The sequence below is a fragment of the Arachis hypogaea genome, chromosome 12, assembly GCF_003086295.3.
Source record: "Arachis hypogaea cultivar Tifrunner chromosome 12, arahy.Tifrunner.gnm2.J5K5, whole genome shotgun sequence".
NCBI lineage: Eukaryota > Viridiplantae > Streptophyta > Magnoliopsida > Fabales > Fabaceae > Arachis > Arachis hypogaea.
Window position 1 is genome coordinate 118,480,681 of NC_092047.1, and position 21,286 is coordinate 118,501,966.

At 30.9% G+C, this 21,286-nt stretch overlaps 4 protein-coding genes across 4 annotated transcripts; 3 read left to right on the forward strand and 1 right to left on the reverse strand.

The window, feature by feature from the left end:
• Positions 1–2,041: 2,041 nt before the first annotated feature.
• LOC112730721 (uncharacterized) lies at positions 2,042–3,160 on the reverse strand. The gene has a single exon (XM_025780782.1). It carries the CDS (start codon positions 3,158–3,160, stop codon positions 2,042–2,044), a length of 1,119 nt encoding a protein of 372 aa, XP_025636567.1.
• Positions 3,161–5,859: 2,699 nt separating this feature from the next.
• On the forward strand, positions 5,860–6,981 carry LOC112729483 (uncharacterized). The gene has a single exon (XM_025779661.3). It carries the CDS (start codon positions 5,886–5,888, stop codon positions 6,735–6,737), a length of 852 nt encoding a protein of 283 aa, XP_025635446.1. The 5' UTR covers positions 5,860–5,885; the 3' UTR covers positions 6,738–6,981.
• A 3,694-nt stretch (positions 6,982–10,675) lies between these two features.
• Positions 10,676–14,776, forward strand: LOC112729484 (exocyst complex component EXO70A1-like). The gene is made up of 11 exons (XM_025779662.3): positions 10,676–11,080; positions 11,514–11,609; positions 11,882–12,087; positions 12,362–12,607; positions 12,701–12,839; positions 12,921–13,133; positions 13,234–13,439; positions 13,594–13,791; positions 13,865–13,964; positions 14,135–14,361; positions 14,465–14,776. The coding sequence occupies exons 1-11, from the start codon at positions 10,919–10,921 to the stop codon at positions 14,580–14,582; spliced, it is 1,911 nt and encodes a 636-aa protein (XP_025635447.1). The 5' UTR covers positions 10,676–10,918; the 3' UTR covers positions 14,583–14,776.
• A 5,392-nt stretch (positions 14,777–20,168) lies between these two features.
• On the forward strand, positions 20,169–21,286 carry LOC112728769 (NDR1/HIN1-like protein 1). Its single transcript, XM_029290970.2, has one exon. The coding sequence runs from the start codon at positions 20,408–20,410 to the stop codon at positions 21,134–21,136; it is 729 nt and encodes a 242-aa protein (XP_029146803.1). The 5' UTR covers positions 20,169–20,407; the 3' UTR covers positions 21,137–21,286.

The window sequence follows — 21,286 nt, forward strand, 5'->3', positions numbered from 1 at the left end:
CTTCATCCATCCTATCCACTGATCACAAAATCCCAATTGACTCATAACCTTCCATAGGAAGCACCATTCCACCTTGTCATATGCTTTGCTCATGTCGAGTTTTAAAGCTAGATCCCAATCACCAAACTTTTTATTCTTCAAAAAATACATGTACTCATGTGCTATGAGGGCATTGTCACTAATCAACCGCCCCTTTATGAATGCACTCTGGTTATTACTAATTATCCGATTCATGATAAATTGCATACGATGTATCAAGACCTTCGAAATAATTTTATAGAAGACTGAGCTTAAACTGATAGGTCGTACCTGTGACATGGTAGCAGCTTCAGGTATTTTAGGAATAAGACAAATGAGTGTATGATTGAAAGACCTCAGCATTCTTCCGCCTGAGAAAAAACTAGTGACTGCTTTTATAATATCTTCTTTAATAATATCCCAAAAGAAGTGATAGAATTTCGCCGTAAAACCATCGTCTCCTGGGGCTGAGAAAGAGTTAATTGAAAAGACTGCCCTCTTAATCTCTTGCTCACTAATTGGTCTTGTAAGGGTCCAATTGTTCTGTCTAGACACCTTCCTTCTCATTGTTGAGAGCCATGCACTCGGGTTAGCAGGGGAGCTCGAACTGAACAGTGTTTCAAAGTATTTCTGCGCTGTCCTCCCTATTCCTTTCGGATCCGAGTGCACCTCCCCTTTTTCATCTTCAAGTTTCTGTATTCTATTGTGCTTATTTCTCATTTGCGCCCTTGAGTGAAAATACTTCGTGTTTTGATCACCATATTTTAGCCATTGCTCTCTTGCTTTCTCTTTCCAATAGCGTTCCTCACTTAGGTAGGCTTCTGTAAGTTCTTCTTCTAAAACCTTAATACAAAAGTTGTCTGCTTGCTGTGCTTTGCTTTTTTCTTCTTCTATCTTCTGTTTAAGCTGCTGGATCTGTCTTAGTGAGTTGCTGTCGGGCTGTTGTTGCCACTCAACAAGGCGATGTCGAATAATTTTAAGCTTTGTGTAAAGACGAAACATAGGTGAGCCTTCTATAGATTCCTTTCATGTGTCTTTTACAATCTGTCCAACAACCTCATTATCACACCACCTCTCCTGAAACCTAAACCTCCTCTTAAACCTCCGTTGCTCGACCTCCGATTCAAACAGCAGTGGTCTATGATCGGAACCTTGATCATTTAAATGGAAGATCGCTGCTCCCGAGTATAATTCCAATAAGTTCATAGAGACCAAACACCGATCTAATCGCTCTCTTATCAAATTTCCCCCAAACTGCTTATTGCACCAAGTAAATTTGCTTCCTTCATATCCCAAATCAATTAGGCCTGCTGCATTTATAAAATTATTAAAATTTTCAATAGATGCAACTGATTTTATTCTCCCTCCATCCTTCTCATCATGAGCCATTATGGCATTAAAATCACCAATAACCATATAAGGATCTTCCATTCCTTCTAATTGATTCAAAATGGTGCCATACTATTGGTTTCGCAGTCCTTCTTCACTGTGTAAATGCACTGCAATAACGCCACACTCTCTCTGTAGCCTCCTGTCTGTCCATCTAAAATAAATGAAAAATTCTGCACTTTTCACCACTGCAATATCTACACCTTCCCTCCATGCTAACACCAATCCTCCTGCTAGTCCTTGAGGTTCAACACAACTAACATTTGTAAACCCCAATTTATGGCATTGGCCTGTCACAAACGAAGAACTATTCTTTGTCTCACATAAGAACAGAACTTCGGGGGAACGAGATCTATTGATCTCTTTTATGTTGTGAACTGTCAGGGGTTTCCCCAAACCCCGACAGTTCCACATCATCATTTTCATACCTCTTCGGGTGCCAAGTTTGGGCTGGCACCCCCCCCTTTGTCTCTGAGCTTTAATCACTAATGCATTGTTTTTTTCCTCCATTGTCTGCTACCTTCTCCGTTATTCTCCTTTTTTCACTATTGAATTTTTTATACTTACTTTCACTCCTCCTTGCAAGTTGTTTTAACTTCATCCTTCGGCCATCGTCCTCTAGTGTGTCAGATTCTCAGCCAATATTGAAGTCTGAGCTCACTGCCTCCTCCACTCCTTTTAGTCCTCCCTTTCTCTTTTCTTCATTAGCTTCACTTTCAGTTCTGCCGTCATTAAAATCTTCTTTGTCTCCACATTTTTTATGCACTAACAACAGCCTCTCCCTTTGATCTGCCATTATCTTCTCGCATGCCCCATTACCACTATTATTTTCCTTCGATTTGCTTTCCACTTGCTCATTTTCACCACTGTTTTCCTGCATTGAGGGATTGGCAAAGCTCCTTAGCAAGTTAACTGGAGTCTGTTTTTTAGGGCCTTCAATCCGAGATATCTCAACCTTAGGAATATTAGGATTTGCATTCTCCTTGTAACTTTCAACCCTCCAACCTACTTGTTTGGCTTTTAACCAATTCCCCCACTTCTCCTCTTGCACTTCTCCCTTAATTGAATCTTCAAGGTGTTGATTGTATCCTCTACTTTCATGTCCGAGGTGACCACAATAGTTGCAGAAAGTCCCGATTCGCTCATATTTTACGGATAACTCAATCACGTTTCTATTAGGTCTAGCAATCCTGAGGCTTCTTCTTAAAGGTTTTGTAGCATCCATGAAAATTTTAACCTTTAAGATTCTACTTTCTCTTCCTCTCATTGAGTAAAAATCCACCTCCACTACCTCTCCCATAGTACCTCCAATCTTCCTCCTTAACTCCTTTGATTTATAGTGCTCTGGAATCCCCCACAGTTGTACCCAAATTGGGACTTGAGATAGTTCATCATTGTTATTAATATCCTTCTCCTCCCACCTTTTGATATTGACAATGTAATTTTTCAGCAGCCATGGTGCACCGCGTTCTACGCGAACCAGATCCACTTCCTTTTCAAAGAAGAATTGGAATAGGTTATCACCTAAATCCATAACCTTAAACCCTTTTGGGTGAGACCAGATCGTTCTCATTGCTCCTTCCACTGTACCAACTCCAAAGGATCGATCTGCCAAGATCCGGCCTATAAGACTTTTGGCACAGATCTGGAGACTTTCTTCTATTTCTTCCTTCCCAAACACAATAATGTCCTCGTCCTCCAACCCTCCAGTGTCATCTAACACCACTCGTTGACCAGCTTTACGTCTAGCCATGGTTACTATCAGAGCACAATTTAGTTTGTGAGAATTCGATTTGAAATCGAGAGAATTAACCCTACAGGGAGAAACTCTAGCAGAACACCCTTTAAACCCTAGCAGGGCACCTTTTCAGCAAAATTATAAATTCGAATACTATTTTTATTTTAGCTAATAAGATTAGATAAAATAATAGTACAACTTGTACTATCTCAATCCGTAGATGTCAATTTTTTTTTTAATATTCTTCGTCGTACAAATTGGACGCATAAATAAGGAGAACAAAAATCTTTTGATCTATAACCCATCTTTTTTAGCATTGCTATCAATGACAGATCATAAATTACAATATTACTAAAGCTATATTTGGTTGGAAGAAAAAAATAGAGAAGGAAAAAATAAAAAATAAAAAGAAAAAAATTTAATGAATTATTTTTTTTTTAGATGTGTTTGGATAAAAAAAATAAGAAAAAATGTTATAAAAAGATAATGTTATCCTTATATTATAAAATATATTAAAAAAAGTAAAAGAATAATATTAGAAGTAGAAAAAGAATTAGTTTTCTCTCAATTTTGTTTTTATTGTTAAAAGAAAAAAAAATTGGTGAGTCTCACCAATATTTTTTATTTATTTTTCTTCTTCTTTTATTTCTTTCTTCAACCAAACAAAAAAAATAACTATTTTTTTTAATTTCTTTCTTTTTTTTTCCTCCCATTTTTACCACAAACAAACACACCCCAAGTCCTAATAATTATACCTTACCACTTCTAACATTCAAGACACATAAATAGTATCCTCGTACAAAAATACTACAATTCATAATACATGACATTATATTATAATTGAAGTAATTTTTAATAGCATTTGCACAACTATCTGGCCAAACAGCAGCCACCTAATATATATATATATATATATATATATATATATATATATATATATATATATATCAATTACCTCTAATCGCATTAAGAAATTTTGTTGCTATTTTCAGATGTTACAATTGTTAACCATCTCACTTTACCAAACAGGTTATTCAATTTGTTACTTAAAGACAAAAAAGATGGCCTCAATTTCCAGGAAAAAACAAACAAATATCCCAAAATATGCCCCAAAAATACGGAGACATATGGTATCATTTCATCTATCTTTTTGGCCTGTAACATAAATCTTTATTAATTAAAATTAATAAATTAATTTTTGATTCGTCGGATAAATACCGTGCAACATAAAAAAATAATAATAATGAAGAATATATATGAAAAAAATAATTATTAAAAATTATATATATATAATCATGCTAAATAATATATTAAAAATATTTTTGATTAACTGTTTAAAATAGTTTATATATGCATGAAAACAATTTATAATTTATAGAAAAAGCTAATAAAATAAGAAGAAATACTTAAATGACTCTTACATATTTATAGATTGTGTTAGGAGAATTTAACTCGTATTTAAAAGAAGATAAATTATATGATAAAGATGTAAGTTTACAGATTTTTCTTTTAATAGAATGAAAGAGAGATTAGTAAATATAGGACTCATATTTTAAATAATAATAAAATAATAAAAAATAACTATAAAAGGAATTAAATTTTCTCTTTATACCACTCTAATAGAATGCCCCTTAAAAGAATATTCAATTTGAATAGTTATTTTGCAAGTCATATAATATTTTTTTATGAATTTAAAAATACCTATTAAACACAATTTTATAAAAAATTCAGTTAACTTTATAATTAACTTTGAACCAAGTCAATCGAAAAGGAAAGGGATAATGTAAATCGAGATATTTACAAAATATTATTAGTACGTGAGAAGAATGGTTTGTCGTAATATATGAATTTATAATAAATTTATCTATTTAATTGAATTTGAAAATACCTATTAAACACAATTTTATAGAAAATTCAGTTAACTTTATAACTAACTTTCAACTAAGTCAATCAGAAAGGATAATTGTAGTTTGAGATACTTACAAAATATTATTAGTATGTTAGAAAAATGATTTGTCGTAATACATGAACTTGTAACAGATTTATCTATCTAATTAAATTTAAATTTGATTTTATAATAAATTCAAATAATAAAACTAATTTTCTCATTTTTTCACATAGTTAAAGATTATTTAAATCTAATAAATATAGAATGAGAAAGTATATATTATTTATTGTAAATAATAAACATGATTCAAAAAATTTGTGATGCTACAAAATATATATTTGAAAATAAATAATTAATTAAAAAATGCTATATAAAAAAACCACGCCGAATAATATATTAAAAAATATTTTTGATTAACTGCCTAGAAATAGTTTATGCATGAAAACAATTTAAAACTTTTTATAAAATTAATATTAAAGATAAAATTTTAATTAATTAATAAATATTAATTCTTTATTTTTAAATCATTTTATTGTTGGAAGAATCAAAGATAAAATAAAAAAATTTATGCTTTAAAATTTTGAATTTAAAATTAAATTCGAGTTTGAACAGGTCCAACATGAAAATTTGGATTGGATGATAATTGAAAATTAGGATTCAATAAACTTAGCTTAGCTTCTAGACTCTAGTTAACTAGCTTAGTATCATCAGTTCAAAAATTTTGAAATGTCACACATTTACGGATCTACCCCTAAAACGGTCATTGCTACCCTATAAATAGAGAGCCACAAAACCCTCTCTTTCTTCACATTCTCTCCGTACGCTAAACAAATTAAAAGAAGCGCTAACGATATGAACGAAATGTTAGCCGGCGGGATTCGCCACTACCCCGTCGTCTACAGCGACGGAGAGAGAGAAGTCAACGTAGGAACAGTCTCCGTTGACCCGGCCGAAATCACCTTCAAGCGCCTGCTCCGGAACCTCAGCAACAAGGTCGGTGTTCCGTCGGAAGATCTCACCGTCTACATCTCCTCCCTCGACAGCGACCGGAAAATTCTTCTCTTCGAAAAGCTCGATCTCTCCCTCGTCTTACCTAACGACCGCTCCGGCGCGCATTACTTCCACGTCGTCAAGCGCGTCACGAAAGGCTCAGTAAAGAAGAACGCGGCGAGCGTCGTCAAGAAGAAACGGCGGGTGGATCCAGTTCGCGCCGCCATGGAAGCACTCCAGGAGTTACGTGTGAGGGCGATTTCAGCGAAGGCGCCTCTGTACATGGAGGAAGAGTTGAGGAAGAGGGATCGTTTCATTGAACGGAGAGGTTTATTGACGAACATGGCGATCAACGACAAAGTGAAAATTCCGAAGGAAGAATCCAATGGTTTCGCCGTGGAGAGAAGCGACGGTGCTCGCGAAGGAAGAGGAATCTTGAAGATTTGCAGAGTGTGTCAAAGAGCAAGGATGACAGGAATCGGCGATGGCGGTTTTCATCCTTGCGTATACGACAAGATAATTCAAGGGTTCCGCCGGTCACTGTGGGGACCGATTTCTCCGTCGCCGGTAATGAATTTTAGCAAAGATCTCTTTGATGATGAAGATTTTCTTTCATCTGTTATGGAATTGGAGAAACTTGTGAGAAAAGAAATGAAAGAAATGAAAGAAAAGAAAGAAATGAGCAGTGATCTTATGCGGTGTGAGATACTGTAAGGTAAATAAAAATGTAAAAACCATAAAGGTCTGTGGTAACCATAGAGATGGACATAGTCAAATCTAATCGCTTATATATATATATATATAGATAGTTTTGCCCCTGTAGTTTAGTTATGATAATAATGTGGATGTTAGAAAGAGAGTGTTTCAATTTGTTAGGGTTGTTTTACGTGGAGATTATAGATTTTTAGGGTTTTGTTTTTAGGTTTCTTTCAATGTGAGATAGATATTGGAACTTTGAAATTTGGGTTAAATTGATTTGGTGATGAATTGTTTAGTCTTTGAGAAATTTTGCAGTAGGTCTTCTTTAATTTTCTATGTGAATTGCATGATCAATTATTAGATGTTAAGAAGTGTGATCCATAATTTCATGAGATAAGACTTGTATGCCTGATTTAGGAGTAGGAATTATGAGATTGTGATCCTACTATGGAAGCTTTGGATTTTGATATAATTGTTAGGGTCTGAAAGAAAAGATATTAGGATTTTGTTTCTCATGCACTTTGTGAGAATTTAACCCATACATGTTGATTGTTCGTTATTATAGATTTTGGAGATATCTTATATAAAACAAAATATTTTCTTTTATCTAAAAGGGTTAGTAAGACTTAAAAATAAAAATAGATAATTGGTAATAGGTCATATGAAGATTGTGACTTATCTTAGCTTGCAATCTTTAAGAGTGGATGTATTGAATATGAGATATCAGATTGAGAGAAATCTTTGGGTGTGATCTTGAAGGAGATGGACACATGTCTAACTATAATTGACTAATGAATGTCCTCCAAAGTCAAAATTAGGTCTTTTCCTCCATGCTCTAACAAAATTTTTATTCTCAGTAGGTACATAGAAGTATAGAACATTATATTGTTGTGTAGAAGGGACTACATAAGCTTGTATATCATTATTGTTTAGCCATGAATAATTCATGGTGATGAAAAATCTGGACATTGATGATGATCCAATGAATATAATTTCTTACTTCATTCAGATAATTGAATGTGGTTACTGGTTAATGTATGGTGATCCTTATTAGGGAAGATATAAAGAGTTAAAGCTAAGTGCATGCTTCATGCAAAGGTTGACAAAATTTGAAAGAATTCGATTAGGAGCTGACTTTTTGACTTTACATTCTAAACTTAAATTTTAAATTTTAAAATTTGAATTTTAAATTTTAAATTAAAAAATAGTTAAAAAATTACAATAAAATCAATTAGATAATATTAATTAATTAAAAATTAATTAGCTATATTTATTATTTTGAAAATAATATTAAAAAAATAATCATGTTTACTTAGCATGTTGCTAAACAGCGTAATAATTGGCAGTAGTTGTGACTCTGTGGGTGGAGAGTCACTTGTAATTTTTTGTTAAAAGAAATAAGAACCATATGAGCCATCTTCTTATTCGATTCTTTCCAATATTTTATGGATTTAGTTAATATGTATTTTTAAAATATATAATAAATTTATTATTAATAAACTATTTTAAATTTTTTTATTCAATAAATATAAAATAAATATATTAAACATTTAAATTTTTATATTTTTAATAAAAAATTTAATTTATAATCTTAAAATGTATATATCCTTAAGATACAAGATAAATCTATATAAAATATGACAATTGTGTTTAGTTGCATATCATCTGCTAAAAACAACGCTAGAAAATAGTAAGAATTAAAGTTACTCATCAATTATTCGAATTCAATTGGTTAAATAATCTAATTTTATCTTTACAAGAATTAAGGCAATGATTCTTCTAAAAAAAATTAATTCCATAAAATATAAGTGTTCGGTTAATGCAATTGCGAATTTTATCAAGGTATTAATTAATGAAGCAGAATAAAGAGAGTATATTATATTATTCAAAATCTAACAACTTTTTAGCATCTTTTGTAGTTATTAATTATTATGCTTAGAAAGTTAGTTAATAAAATTTCATAATTATTTACTTGGTTTTAACTAGTAATGCATTTTTTTTCTTTTTGAATATGCATGGCCGGAGTCATAATTTACCTTTAATTAGTCTAAATATGTTAGAATACTATCATTATCTGCCAGAAATATAACTTAATAGCATATTTAATACAATTGATTGAACCTATAAGTTTGATACTAATTGGATTCTATGTATTTTGTTTGGATTTGTTTGTGTCCATTTTTTCTCCTTTTGCAATTACGATTTTCAGTAATAAAAATAGAAAATAAGAATCACTTATCAATAATAAAACTACCAAAACATAAGGGGTTGAATATAGCAGACAATTAGAATTCTAATTTCATATCATTTAATATTCAAAATCAATTAAAAAAAATAACAAAAATTTTTAAACAAACAGCAAAAGAAAGTTTGAAATTAAAGAGATTAAAAATATTTTTATCATTTTTATTTAATTGAAAAAATTAAAAATATTATTTTTAAGTTTGTATTACTTTTTAAAAATATTTTTATTGAAAATATTATAAAATATTCAATCAAATTTATTTTTGTATTTTTTTTTATTTTTATTATTATCAAAAATAAAAATAAAAATAAAAATGACCAAAGATTTTTGTAGGAGGAAATAAGTTTATCGAATTATATTCTTAATAATAGAATTTTTGCAATGATTTATTATTATTAATAAAAAATTAATTTTTATACACTATTAATATAAACGAATTTTACGTACGTCACATCGACGAAATAAACTAATTTTCAAATTCTTTTTTGTGACTAGCTAATTTTCAAATTATCATTTGTAAAATCTTTTATATGGAATCAGCATTTATCAAACTCAACATTACGGGGTAAAATCATCAACTATAAAATAAATCTTAATTTAAATAAAAGGTAGAAGAAAAAAGAACGAAAAAGAAAGAAAAAGTGAGTTAAGTTTCACTCTAGTCTTTAATATTAGTAAGTTGTACTCATTTAATATCTAACTTTTAAATTGTTAAATTTTAATTTTTTATATTAAAAAAATGCACCAATATAGTCTTTCGTATATTTCGTATATTTTCTATCGTCAGTAACTCAACGTTGTTAGTAACGTTATTAAAACGACGTCCTAAGCACTCTTGTGCTAAAAAATGTACTAAACAGTATTGTTTGAGAGTTTGAACAATTAGTATTATTCAAAAAGAAAGAGTATAAAGTTTTAGTATTGTTTAAATCCTAAAACAACGTCATTTAGATAGCGTTTGGTGAAGAGAAAGAGACAGAAAGACGGAGACTGAGGGATAGAGATTAAAAGATATTCTGTTTGATGTAAAATGGGAGACAGAAATTGAAATAAGAATAAAACTCTAATTTAATTTGCACAAAGGGTAAAATTAAAATTAATTAATTGAAATGATGATATTTTAAGTATAAAATGTTATTAAAGTTTCAATTTTCATCTCCAAAAATTTTAGTCTTCTGTGTTCCCACTTTTAGAGGTACTAAAATTTTAGAGACAAAAACAGAAATTTTAGTATCAGTCTCTGAACTAAAATATCAGTCTATGAACCAACAAATATAATACTACATCTGAGTCGTACCTCAAAATAAATACTACCTTAAAGTCTTTTTTAAAGTCAAAACGTGTATGACATTATTTTAATATATTCAGTATGACAAGATTTGAGTTACGTCACTAACAATGTTAAATTTCGACAATAGACAATACACAAAAATTACATTAATATACTTTTTTAAATTTAGAAATTAAATTATATATAACAATTAAAAAATCAAAAACTAAATTAATATAAATAGCCAATCTCAAAAACTAAAGTAGCGCTTAACTAAAAAAAAGCATCATGGCAATCAGAATTATGCTGAGGTATATATATACACTATTGCTTCTTGATTTAGCTCATTCTACTTGTATACATTTTTTATGGTATAAAAAGAAAATATGTATACACATGCAACATACATGAAAATGATTAAAAATAAATAAATAAGAGTTTAAAAAAAATCAACAAAAGAGACGAGAGAACGAAAGAGATGCAAATCACAATAACAATAACGAACTAACAACACCAACTGCCGCATTTCCATTTCCAATTTTTGGATCAAACGCATTCTATCTCGTGTTCTTCATTTTTTCTCTTTCTTTCTTTATTTGTTTCACTCTCTGTACGTAACAAATTTTTCTTTGATGCATTCTCTCTGCTGCGTCGTGTGTCAAATAAAATTGCTACGTAACAATGACGACGATACCTCAAACAATGGAGGCTCTACGCCAGAGAGCCACGCTCGTCAAGGAATCGCTCCACAAGAGCCAGATCATCACCGACAACATGGTCTCCATCCTCGGCTCCTTCGACCACCGCCTCTCCGCCCTCGAAACCGCCATGCGTCCCACTCAGGTAACCGCTTTCTTGTTTTCATCTGCAATCGCTGAATTCAAATTGCAATGCAGCTGAAATCTCAATCTAGAAGTTCACGGAAACAATGCGATATTGGATTATTAGCTTCAATTTTTCGTGATTTTTATTCAGCTTCAGTGTTTTTTTCTTTTCTTTTAATTTCTTATTTTATTTGTTTTTGTGTGTTGGTGCAAACGTGATTCTTCAGCTGGAGATTTTTTTCTTAGCTTGATGAAGTGATGCTTAGATTTTTTTTCCTTTTTTTTTAAATTTTTGCTTAGGTTTATTGCTAACTTTTTTTTTACATTTGTTGAGAAGTGAATGTGATTATCTTCTTTTTCCTTTTTCCTTTTTTTTATAGCTTGATAAAGTATTGTTCAGGATTTTTTAAACTTATGTTTTTTTTTTCCTTGTTTGATTATTTGTTTGTTAGATTAAAACACATTCAATTCGAAGCGCACATGATAACATTGACAAGACTCTGAAGGCAGCAGAGGTGTTTTTGGTGCAATTCGAGCAAACTCGCAAGGTAGGTCTCACTATTGTGCCTTTGTTTTCAGTTCATTCATGCATGACCATGTAGCAGGGTGGAAGAGTTTCTTGATTAAAAATTGGTCAATTCATAATTTAGATGTTAACCCCCAAAGACTAAGTTGTAATTTGATTATGTTCAGTGATTAAAATTGATACGCATTGATTTACAGCTAATGTTTCTACTTTCTATCATGTTGGTCTTCTTTAAATTATGTCTATAACTGAAATCCCAAGGCACTTTTAATGTTCAAAGTTAATTATTATTAGGCGGAGGCTAAAATACTCAGAGGGCCTCAAGAGGATCTGGAAAGCTATTTAGAAGCAGTTGATCAATTGAGAAACAATTTGAAATTCTTCAACAGCAAAAAGAGTTTCAAAGGCAGTGATGGTATCATCAACCATACCAACGGCTTGCTTGCTAAAGCTATCGCAAAGCTGGAAGACGAGTTCAGACTTCTGTTAACAAATTACAGGTTGGTCCTCTCATAATCTGATTTTTTTTAACCATATTTGCTAGCTTGATTGTTGTTATTCTCTCTGTCCATGTTCTTAAAGGAGGAGCATATCTTAGTGTTTTGTTTCTTGTTGATTTAGTTTGTTCAGTAAGCATTGAAGGTGAATTCTATGATTTCGTGATGGGAAAAGATTATCATTTTTTCACATGCAACTTAGTAAAAGCTAACCTGATTCCACACATTTATATCATTCTTGATGATCTAAATTTTACCAAACTGATTTCAATTTCAGCAAACCGGTGGAACCTGACCGCCTGTTTGACTGCATACCACACCGTCGACGATCGTCAACTTCTGGAAGGCAAAGTGATGCAAGCAAACTCGATCTTGATAAGCAAAGCGAGTCTGAGAAGCAAACAGAACCGGCTGTTTACACACTTCCAACCCTGATACCACCCAGAGTTATTCCTTTGCTACATGACTTAGCACAACAAATGGTCGAAGCTGGCCATCAACAACAGCTCTTTCGACTCTACAGGTAGCTGTGTTTCTTTCTGTTTAAGGAACATGTCTGCACAAAAAACTTCTTTCAACTTCAGATCGAATTTAACTGTATGTTGCAAATTTGTAGAGACACTCGTGCCCCTGTCTTGGAACAGAGTCTTAGGAAGTTAGGTGTAGAGAGGCTGAGTAAAGATGATGTTCAAAAAATGCAGTGGGAGGTTTTGGAGTCTAAGATTGGGAACTGGACTCATTTCATGAGGATTGCTGTAAGATATGAATATCAAATCTCTTTCTGATCTGTACTATTTATGTCCCTTGCATGCATCTTTCTAAATTTTCTTTGACAGGTTAAATTGTTGCTGACTGTGGAAAAGCAAATATGTGATCAAATATTTGATGGTTTTGAAAATATGAGAACTCAATGCTTTTCTGAAGTCACTGCTAGCAGTTTTGTCATGCTTCTTAGTTTCGGAGAGGCTGTTGCCAAAAGCAAGAGGTCATCTGAAAAACTATTTGTTACTCTAGACATGTATGAGACAATGAGAGAACTTCAACCTGAGGTATTGTTCAAGTTTATATTTCAGACAGCGCTTTTCTTTCCTTTCTATATTCTTTATGTATTGTTTTCTTCTTATCACCTTGGGGGTGTATATGATGCAGCTTGAGACAATTTTTGAAGGTAAAGCCTGCACGGAATTGCGCGAAGCTTCTCTGTCCTTGACCAAGAGACTAGGTCAGACAGCCATGGAAACCTTCTGTGACTTTGAGGAACTTATTGAAAATGATGCTACTAAAACTGCTGTGCTTGATGGAACTGTCCATCCACTAACTAGCTATGTGATCAATTATGTTAAGTTTCTCTTTGAGTAAGTGTTCTTCTACCTTTCGTGTATCCCTTTTCACAAAATATAAATAAAACTACATGAATAAGTATTCATCACTTATATACCATTCACATTCTATGCTACTACTCCCAATTCAGTTAATCTCTGTTTCATTGTTGGTGCTGAATGTGGACAGTTATCAATCAACATTGAAGCAAATTTTTCGCGAGTTTGATCCCAATGACCCAGAAGGTCAGTTAGCAAACCTGACAACAAGGATTATGCAGGCTCTCCAGAATAACCTGGATGGAAAATCAAAACAATATAAAGATCCAGCTTTAACCCAATTGTTCCTTATGAATAATATCCATTACATAGTGAGATCCGTGAGAAGGTTGGTTATCGTGAACTTACCATTTTATATGGATTCATTGATGGAAGATTTACGCATTGTTTATCTCTCACAGGTCAGATGCAAAGGATATGTTGGGAGAGGACTGGGTGCAAATACATAGAAGAGTTGTGCAACAGCATGCAAATCAGTATAAAAGGATCTCATGGGCAAAGGTTTGTCTTTGAATTCAAATAAGAACACAAATTAAAGGTATCTACTTTAAGTTGTGTTCATATAAGTTGATAGTTAAAAACAGTTAGATGACAATTTAGTCAAATATGTCGTGTGAGTCTCCGTCTGTTCTTGTTTGTATTAACTAATGGTGTGATATATGATGGTGCAGATTGCTCAGTGCCTCACTGTGCAATCATCAGGCGGGGCTGACAGCACCGCTGGAGTTTCAAGAAATATGATTAAAGATAGGTTCAAGAGTTTCAACTCTCAAATTGAGGAGCTTTATTGGAGGCAATCTCAATGGACTGTTCCTGACAGTGAGTTGCGTGAATCTCTCAAACTGGCTATAATCGAAGTACTTTTACCTGCTTATAGATCTTTCCTCAAACGTTTTGGGTAAGCAAATTTTAACCCTTTTTTGCTTTTCTCTCTAATTATCTAACTCTATATATGTATATACATCCTTCTCACGTATTTATAAAAAATTTGAATCTCTTAGGCCCATGCTTGAGAATGGGAAAAATCCTCAGAAGTACATAAGATACACACCAGAACAAATTGAAGAAATGTTGAATGGCTTTTTCGAGAGCAAGTCGTGGAATGATCAGAAGCGGTGATTAGAAAAATAGTTATAGAAACTTATTAGTCACTCCACTAACATGAATACAATATAATTCCATTATTGAAGAGTTATTACATGCTCCATGCATGTTTTTGTGGATTTCATTAATGATAAAAGTTAACGTGTAATATATATTTGTTCATCTGTTCTGATTGATAATGTTGAAGATGAAAGTTTTGGCACTAGAGTATAGCATGGAGAGATTGAACAAGTACAGCATAGAGAAGAACATATATAAGAATGCAAACATTATCAGAATATAGCATCACAAGTTATGTTCTCAATTCCACAATTTTTGACAAGCACGTAAACTTCAGCGCGCTACATTGCAAACTAATTCATATGGTACTTCAAAATCATGCAATTTTTCAGCCACTTGGAAGTTGGAATGCGCAATTGACCATGTCCATCTCCAATGGCATAAACTCAACCTCCATTATTATCTTCAATTTTATCAAGTGTTAGACAAAAAAAAGTTATAATTTATCTAATACTAAATAAAGTAAGTTTTTGTTGATTTTGACTAAATTTTGTTGGTTACCAAATATTTTTGTTTTGATACATTATTATTTTTATTGAAAAAGTCTAAAAGGACAATAACTTTATTAAATTTTGGTCAGTATGTAACCAACAAAAGAAAAGTGAGTAATCTCATACTATTAAATAAAATTTCAATGGCTACAAATCACAAAAATTACTGGTTCCTAACCTTCTCATTTTTATTATTGAATGAGTGGTTAGTTTGCTCACTTGAGTACAATTTGACTAAATTTACTATATTTTAAAATGAAAGGAGTATATTAAATAGAGAGAGAATTGAATATCATTAACTATAAGGTTGAATCACTCCGTAAGATTGTCGAGAAAGTCAAATAATAACAAAAATTACGTTAGATTCATTGTCATCTTCTATTGAGGCAAATATTAAAATTATAAATGGAAATTTTTTTTATTGAAAATATAAAAAATTTTAAAATTTTAATATATTTATTTTATATTTATTAAATAAAAATATTTAAAATATCTTACTAATAGTAGTTTTATCATGTGTCCTACAAATATAAATACATATTAGTTAAACTCATTTATCTATCCCAAATTGAAATATCCATGGCATTATAATATTATTCAAAATAACTATCTTAGATTGGTAGATTAATTAACTCATTTATCTGCTTAAATATATGTTAAAAAATTAAATTTTATCTTGTATATAAAACAACAATTAACTCCATAAAATCGCAACAAACGTTAAATAAAACTCAAATCTATAACATATTAATCATTAATTTTGGACATATTAGATTATATAAGATACTATAAAAAATAAAAAATATTATTCAAAGTAATTGATATTAGTATTTTAATAATGTTATCACAAAATTTATATCAATTGAAAAATTATTAATATTTTCACATACACAATTTTATTATTTCATTTTGTTTATCACAAATATAATTTTATCATTACATTTTTATTCCACTTGTTTTATATAAATACTTTCTTGTTTATTATATTTCCCATTATAATATATTACATTAACATATAAAAACAATAAATATTTTATCCTTTTTTTAATAAAATAGACTGATCAATTTTAATTATTTACATAAATTAATAATATTATTAGAGTATATCAAACGTACAAAAGTCAACAAGTAATACATTGATACTAGCATTTATTATTCTTCTTTATCAATAATGGTAAGAAATTATTATCAATATTGATCAGAATATATAAACGAGAAATACGACTAAAGAAAATTAATATTGAACAAATTTACTAATGGAATAAGTATCTATAAAAATATTATATTTTATAAATTAACCATTAATTAAAAAGATGAAAAGAGAATAACTTTTTCATGTACTAAAAAAAATGTTAAATGACTAATAAAATTTATTTTTTTAGCTATCATTTAGTTAACAATTTTAAAAAATATGGGCTAAAAATATCTTATTGAATTATTAAACTAAAAAATTAGACTAATAATTAAAAATATTAATAAAAAATAATAAATTATATTGATTCAAAATGACAAATAATATGAATGGAAAAAAGTAATGTTTTGACACTTATGATTATAAGAAAAAGATTATTATATTTTTAATAGTAACGAATTTATTAATTTAAATTCAAATATCAAAAATTATTAAAATAAAAAAAAATTAATTTTTACATACAAGCCTTTTTACTATACAAGACATATAAGTCCTAAAAATCCATAATCCCTAAAACATATTTCTTATGACACGTATATTTCACACGCCTCCTTAACAGATTTTTCAATCAATCAACGCGTGAACATATAGCTTTCTTTTTCGAAAGGATTTCGTTTCTTTTTTTGAATTCCTTCTACATTTTATTGCCTTCTATCTTCAATCTCTTTTGTGCGTTTCTCTCTCCCTTTTTCTTTGCCCTTTACGTAAGTTTTTCTCTTTGTTCTCTTTTTTCGTTTTTCTCATTTTTCATTGTTTCTGAAATTGTTTTGAAAATAATGGATGATTCAACTTAAATTATTAGCTGAACCAGAGCGAAGTGGATTTTGAATTTGAATTTAATGAAGTTCCTGAGATGTGGTTTAATTCCAGTTAATAATTGAATCTGAATTTGAATCCAGTTAGTAGTTTATGATTGTGTAGCTGAATAATGCGTGAACCTTGTTTGTGAAATTTGTTGTACATTGTTCCTTATTTGAATTGAATCTAATGTACTAGTTCTGATAAATTTTCTGCATTTTATATCAGGGGTGTAAATCAAGAATATTTGGGTGTATTTCAGAAAAGTTTGGGTGTATTTACAGTTTATAACTTTTCATCTCATTGAGGTTGAATTGTCTTATTATTTTAGTTGAATTGTTTTAGTTTTTGTTTATTGATGATTTATGAATCTGATTTTTGTTATTCTTATGATGATTTTATAGTTGTATTTGCATTCTATAGTTTATGCTTGTTTTAATATAGTGTATTTTGAGTGTATTTTGCAGCAAATCTATGGTCTTGATGAGCAGTTTGTATCCAAAGTTGGGATGACCTTTAACACATTTGAAGATGCTACAAAATTCTACAAGGATTATGCGAAGGTTGCAGGTTTTTCTACAAGAGTTCGGAATATAAATAAAAAGGAAAACAAAATTAAGAATCAATTGATTACATGTAGCATAGAGAAAAAAATGGAAATTGAAAATATCTCCGATCGAGAAAACAAATCCCTCGGTTGGATTTGAAGTAGGGAAATCAATTTTTTTATTGTTTTGAATCCAATCAAGTGGTTGAGATGTGGTTCAATTCAGAAGAAAAAATGTTAGAGAAAATATTTTTCTGTATTTGCACTAAATTTGGGTGTAACACGAAGATATTTGGATGTAAGACGAAGATATTTGGGTGTATTTGTAAAAATTTTGGGTGTATTTTTATTCTGATAAGTTCTGCATAACTTAAAACTCTTCCTCTTCCTCCTCCTCCTTTTCATCTTCGGCTTCTTTTTTTTTCATCATCGTCACTATCTTTTTCTTCTTTTTTTTATTTATCTTTTCTTTTCTGTTTTACTTTCTCAAGTTTCTTCTTGTTTTACTCTTTTAACAAGAATAAAAACAAAAAAATCAAACAAAGAAGAAGAAGAAACACATAATGCTATAAAATTACTTAGAAGATGATGAACTTACATTCATTTAACTAAAAGAAAGAAAGAAATAAGGAAAAGAAGAAGAAGAAAAAAATGCAGCATTAGAGAAAATATTTTTCTGTACAAAAATGCTATTTGTACATTAAAATTAGCCACAAGAATAGCCACCAATGTATTTGTGTATAAATACATGTGTGTTTTAATTTATTTTCAATGTATATTTGTATTCCAGTATGTATTTTATACTGGTGGCTAACTTTGGTGGCTGATTTTAGTGTACACGTAGCATAACTCATTTCTGTATTTGCAGCAAATTTGGGTGTAAAACGAAGATATTTGGGTGTAATATAAAGATATTTGGATGTAAAACAAAAATATTTGGGTGTATTTTTATTCTGATAAGTTCTGTATAATTCAGAACTTTTCCTCTTCATCCTCATCTTCTGCTGCTGCTTCTTTTTTTCATCATCATCACCATCTTCTTCTTTTTTTCTTACTCATCTTTTTCTTTTTTTTTAATCTTCTCAAGTTTTTTTCTTGTTTTAATCTCTTAACAAGAATAAAAATAAAAAAAATCAAACAAAGAAAAAGAAGAAACACATAATGCTGCAAAATTACTTGGATGAGGATGAATTTACATTCATTTAACTAAAAGAAAGAAAGAAAGAAGAAAAAGAAGAAGAAGGAAAAAATGCAGCACTAGAGAAAACAATTTTCTGTACAAAAATGCTATTTGTACACTAAAATCAACCACTAAAATCAGCCACCAATGTATTTTTGTATAAATACATGTGTACTTTAATTTATTTTCAATGTATATTTGTATTTCAGTATGTATTTTATATCAATGACTGACTTTGGTGGCTGATTTTAGTGTACACGTAGCATAACTCATTTCTGTATTTGCAGCAAATTTGAGTGTAAAACGAAAATATTTGGGTGTAATACAAAGATATTTTGGTGTATTTTCTGCATAATTTAGAATTCTAACTCTTCCTGTTGTTCATCTTTTGCTGCTTCTTTTTTTTTTCATCACCCTCTTCTTCTTTTCTTATTCATCTTTCTCTTTTTGTTTTATATTCTCAAGTTTCTTCTTGTATTACTTTTTTAACAAGAATAAAAATAAAAAAGTCAAACAAAAAAAGAAACACATAATGCTGCAAAATTACTTCAAAGAGGATGAACTTACATTCATTTAACTAAAAGAAATAAAAAAATAAAGAAAAAAAGAAGAAGAAAAAATGCAGCATTAGAGGAAATATTTTTCTGTACAAAAATGCTATTGTACACTAAAATCAGCTACTAATATATTTGTGTATAAATACATGTGTGCTTTAATTTATTTCAATGTATATTTGTATTCCAATATACTTTGGTGGCTGATTTCAGTGTACACATAGCATAACTCATTTCTGTATTTACACCAAATTTATGTGTAAAACAAAGATATTTAGGTGTAAAACGAAGATATTTGAATGTATTTTTATTCTGATAAGTTCTATATAATTCAGAACTCTTCATCTTTCTCTTTCTCATTTTCTGCTGTTTCTTTTTTTTTTTATCTTTTTATTTCATATTCTCATAATTTTTTTTAGGAGAAAATAATCAAACAAAAAATATATATAATGTTGCAAAATTAAAAGAAGAAGGAAGAGAAATATGACGATAAAGATCAAACACACGAAAAAAAGGAGGAAAAACACAAGAAGAAAAGAAGGAGAAGAAGCAACGTGAAGAAAAAATGACAATTGTAATTTTATCGAGAAAAAAAAAGAGTCATTCATAATGATGAAGGAGAATTTTAGAAAGTGATGTAGCATAACTGATTTTTATTGTGGTAATAAGTGATTGAATTAATTGAGTTGAAGTGGATTAATATGACAATGTAGCAACTAGCATCACCAAATAAAATTTAATCTGTTAACATTTTGAAACACAAACACACCCCAATCATAATCATACTTGTATCAATCTCAATCTAAATCTAAATGGATGCATACACAAGTACAAAGTACTACGCAGTTGAAGTTCATAAATTTCATACAACACTTTGAATAAAAATCTTTGATAACGACAGCACACATTCCTCATTTCCCTCCATAAAAGTCGCCAACACTTCTCTATTTCTGCTTCTTCTTTCTTCACTCTTCTCACTTCCAACTTTTCTCTCTTCTTTGTTTTTCTTTCACCGGCAATGCCCATGGCCTTACCCTACAAAACCGGTTCACCATCCTCCCATTCTCTCCACCGAGTCACCTCTTCAGCCGGTTACCCGGTTCTCTTCTATAGCAACCCTCCAATCACCGCCGCCAACACCGTCCCCGACTCCCCTTCCTCCGCCGCAATAACCGTCTTCCTCTGCCGCCTCTTCACCGCCGCCGCCATATCCATCCTCGTCTGCTCACTCGTCGCCCTCATTCTCTTCCTCATTCTCCACCCCAAACTCCCAACTTTCCGAGTCGACTCAGCTGTACTCATGGAGTCAAACTCGTCTCCGACTCAGTTCTCGCTAACGATCCTCTTCGTGAACCCTAACACCAAGGTGTCTGTCTCTTACTCTGTCATCGACGCGTTCCTCCGTAACAGTTCTGACGATGACGTGGCCATCACGAACCTTCCACCGTTCTCTCAGTCGAGGCGCGAGTGGACACGTGTCACCGCGCAGTTCGATCTGGGTCAAGATGGAACCTTTGTTATAAATAACAATGTTAGTAATAACGGGTCACTGGAATTTGGGATAAAGTTGATTACTTCGGTGAAGTTTAATTATGGGGTTTTCCGTGCTGGGCATCGTGAGTTGAAAGCTGCGTGTTACCCTTTGAAGGTTGTGTTTGGTGCTCGTAATAATAATAATAATAATAACAATGGAACTGGAAATGGAACTGCTGTCATGCATGATCCTTCGGATTGGTGCTCTGTTTGATGATAGTTTGTTATCTTGAAAAAATGATATAATGGAAAAGGAGTGATCTTCTAGTGTAGTAATATATGTTATTCACCCTTGTTCATGATATGAATAACTGAATAACAATAATAAGAAATGATATAATACAAAAAAAAAAAGTTCATGATA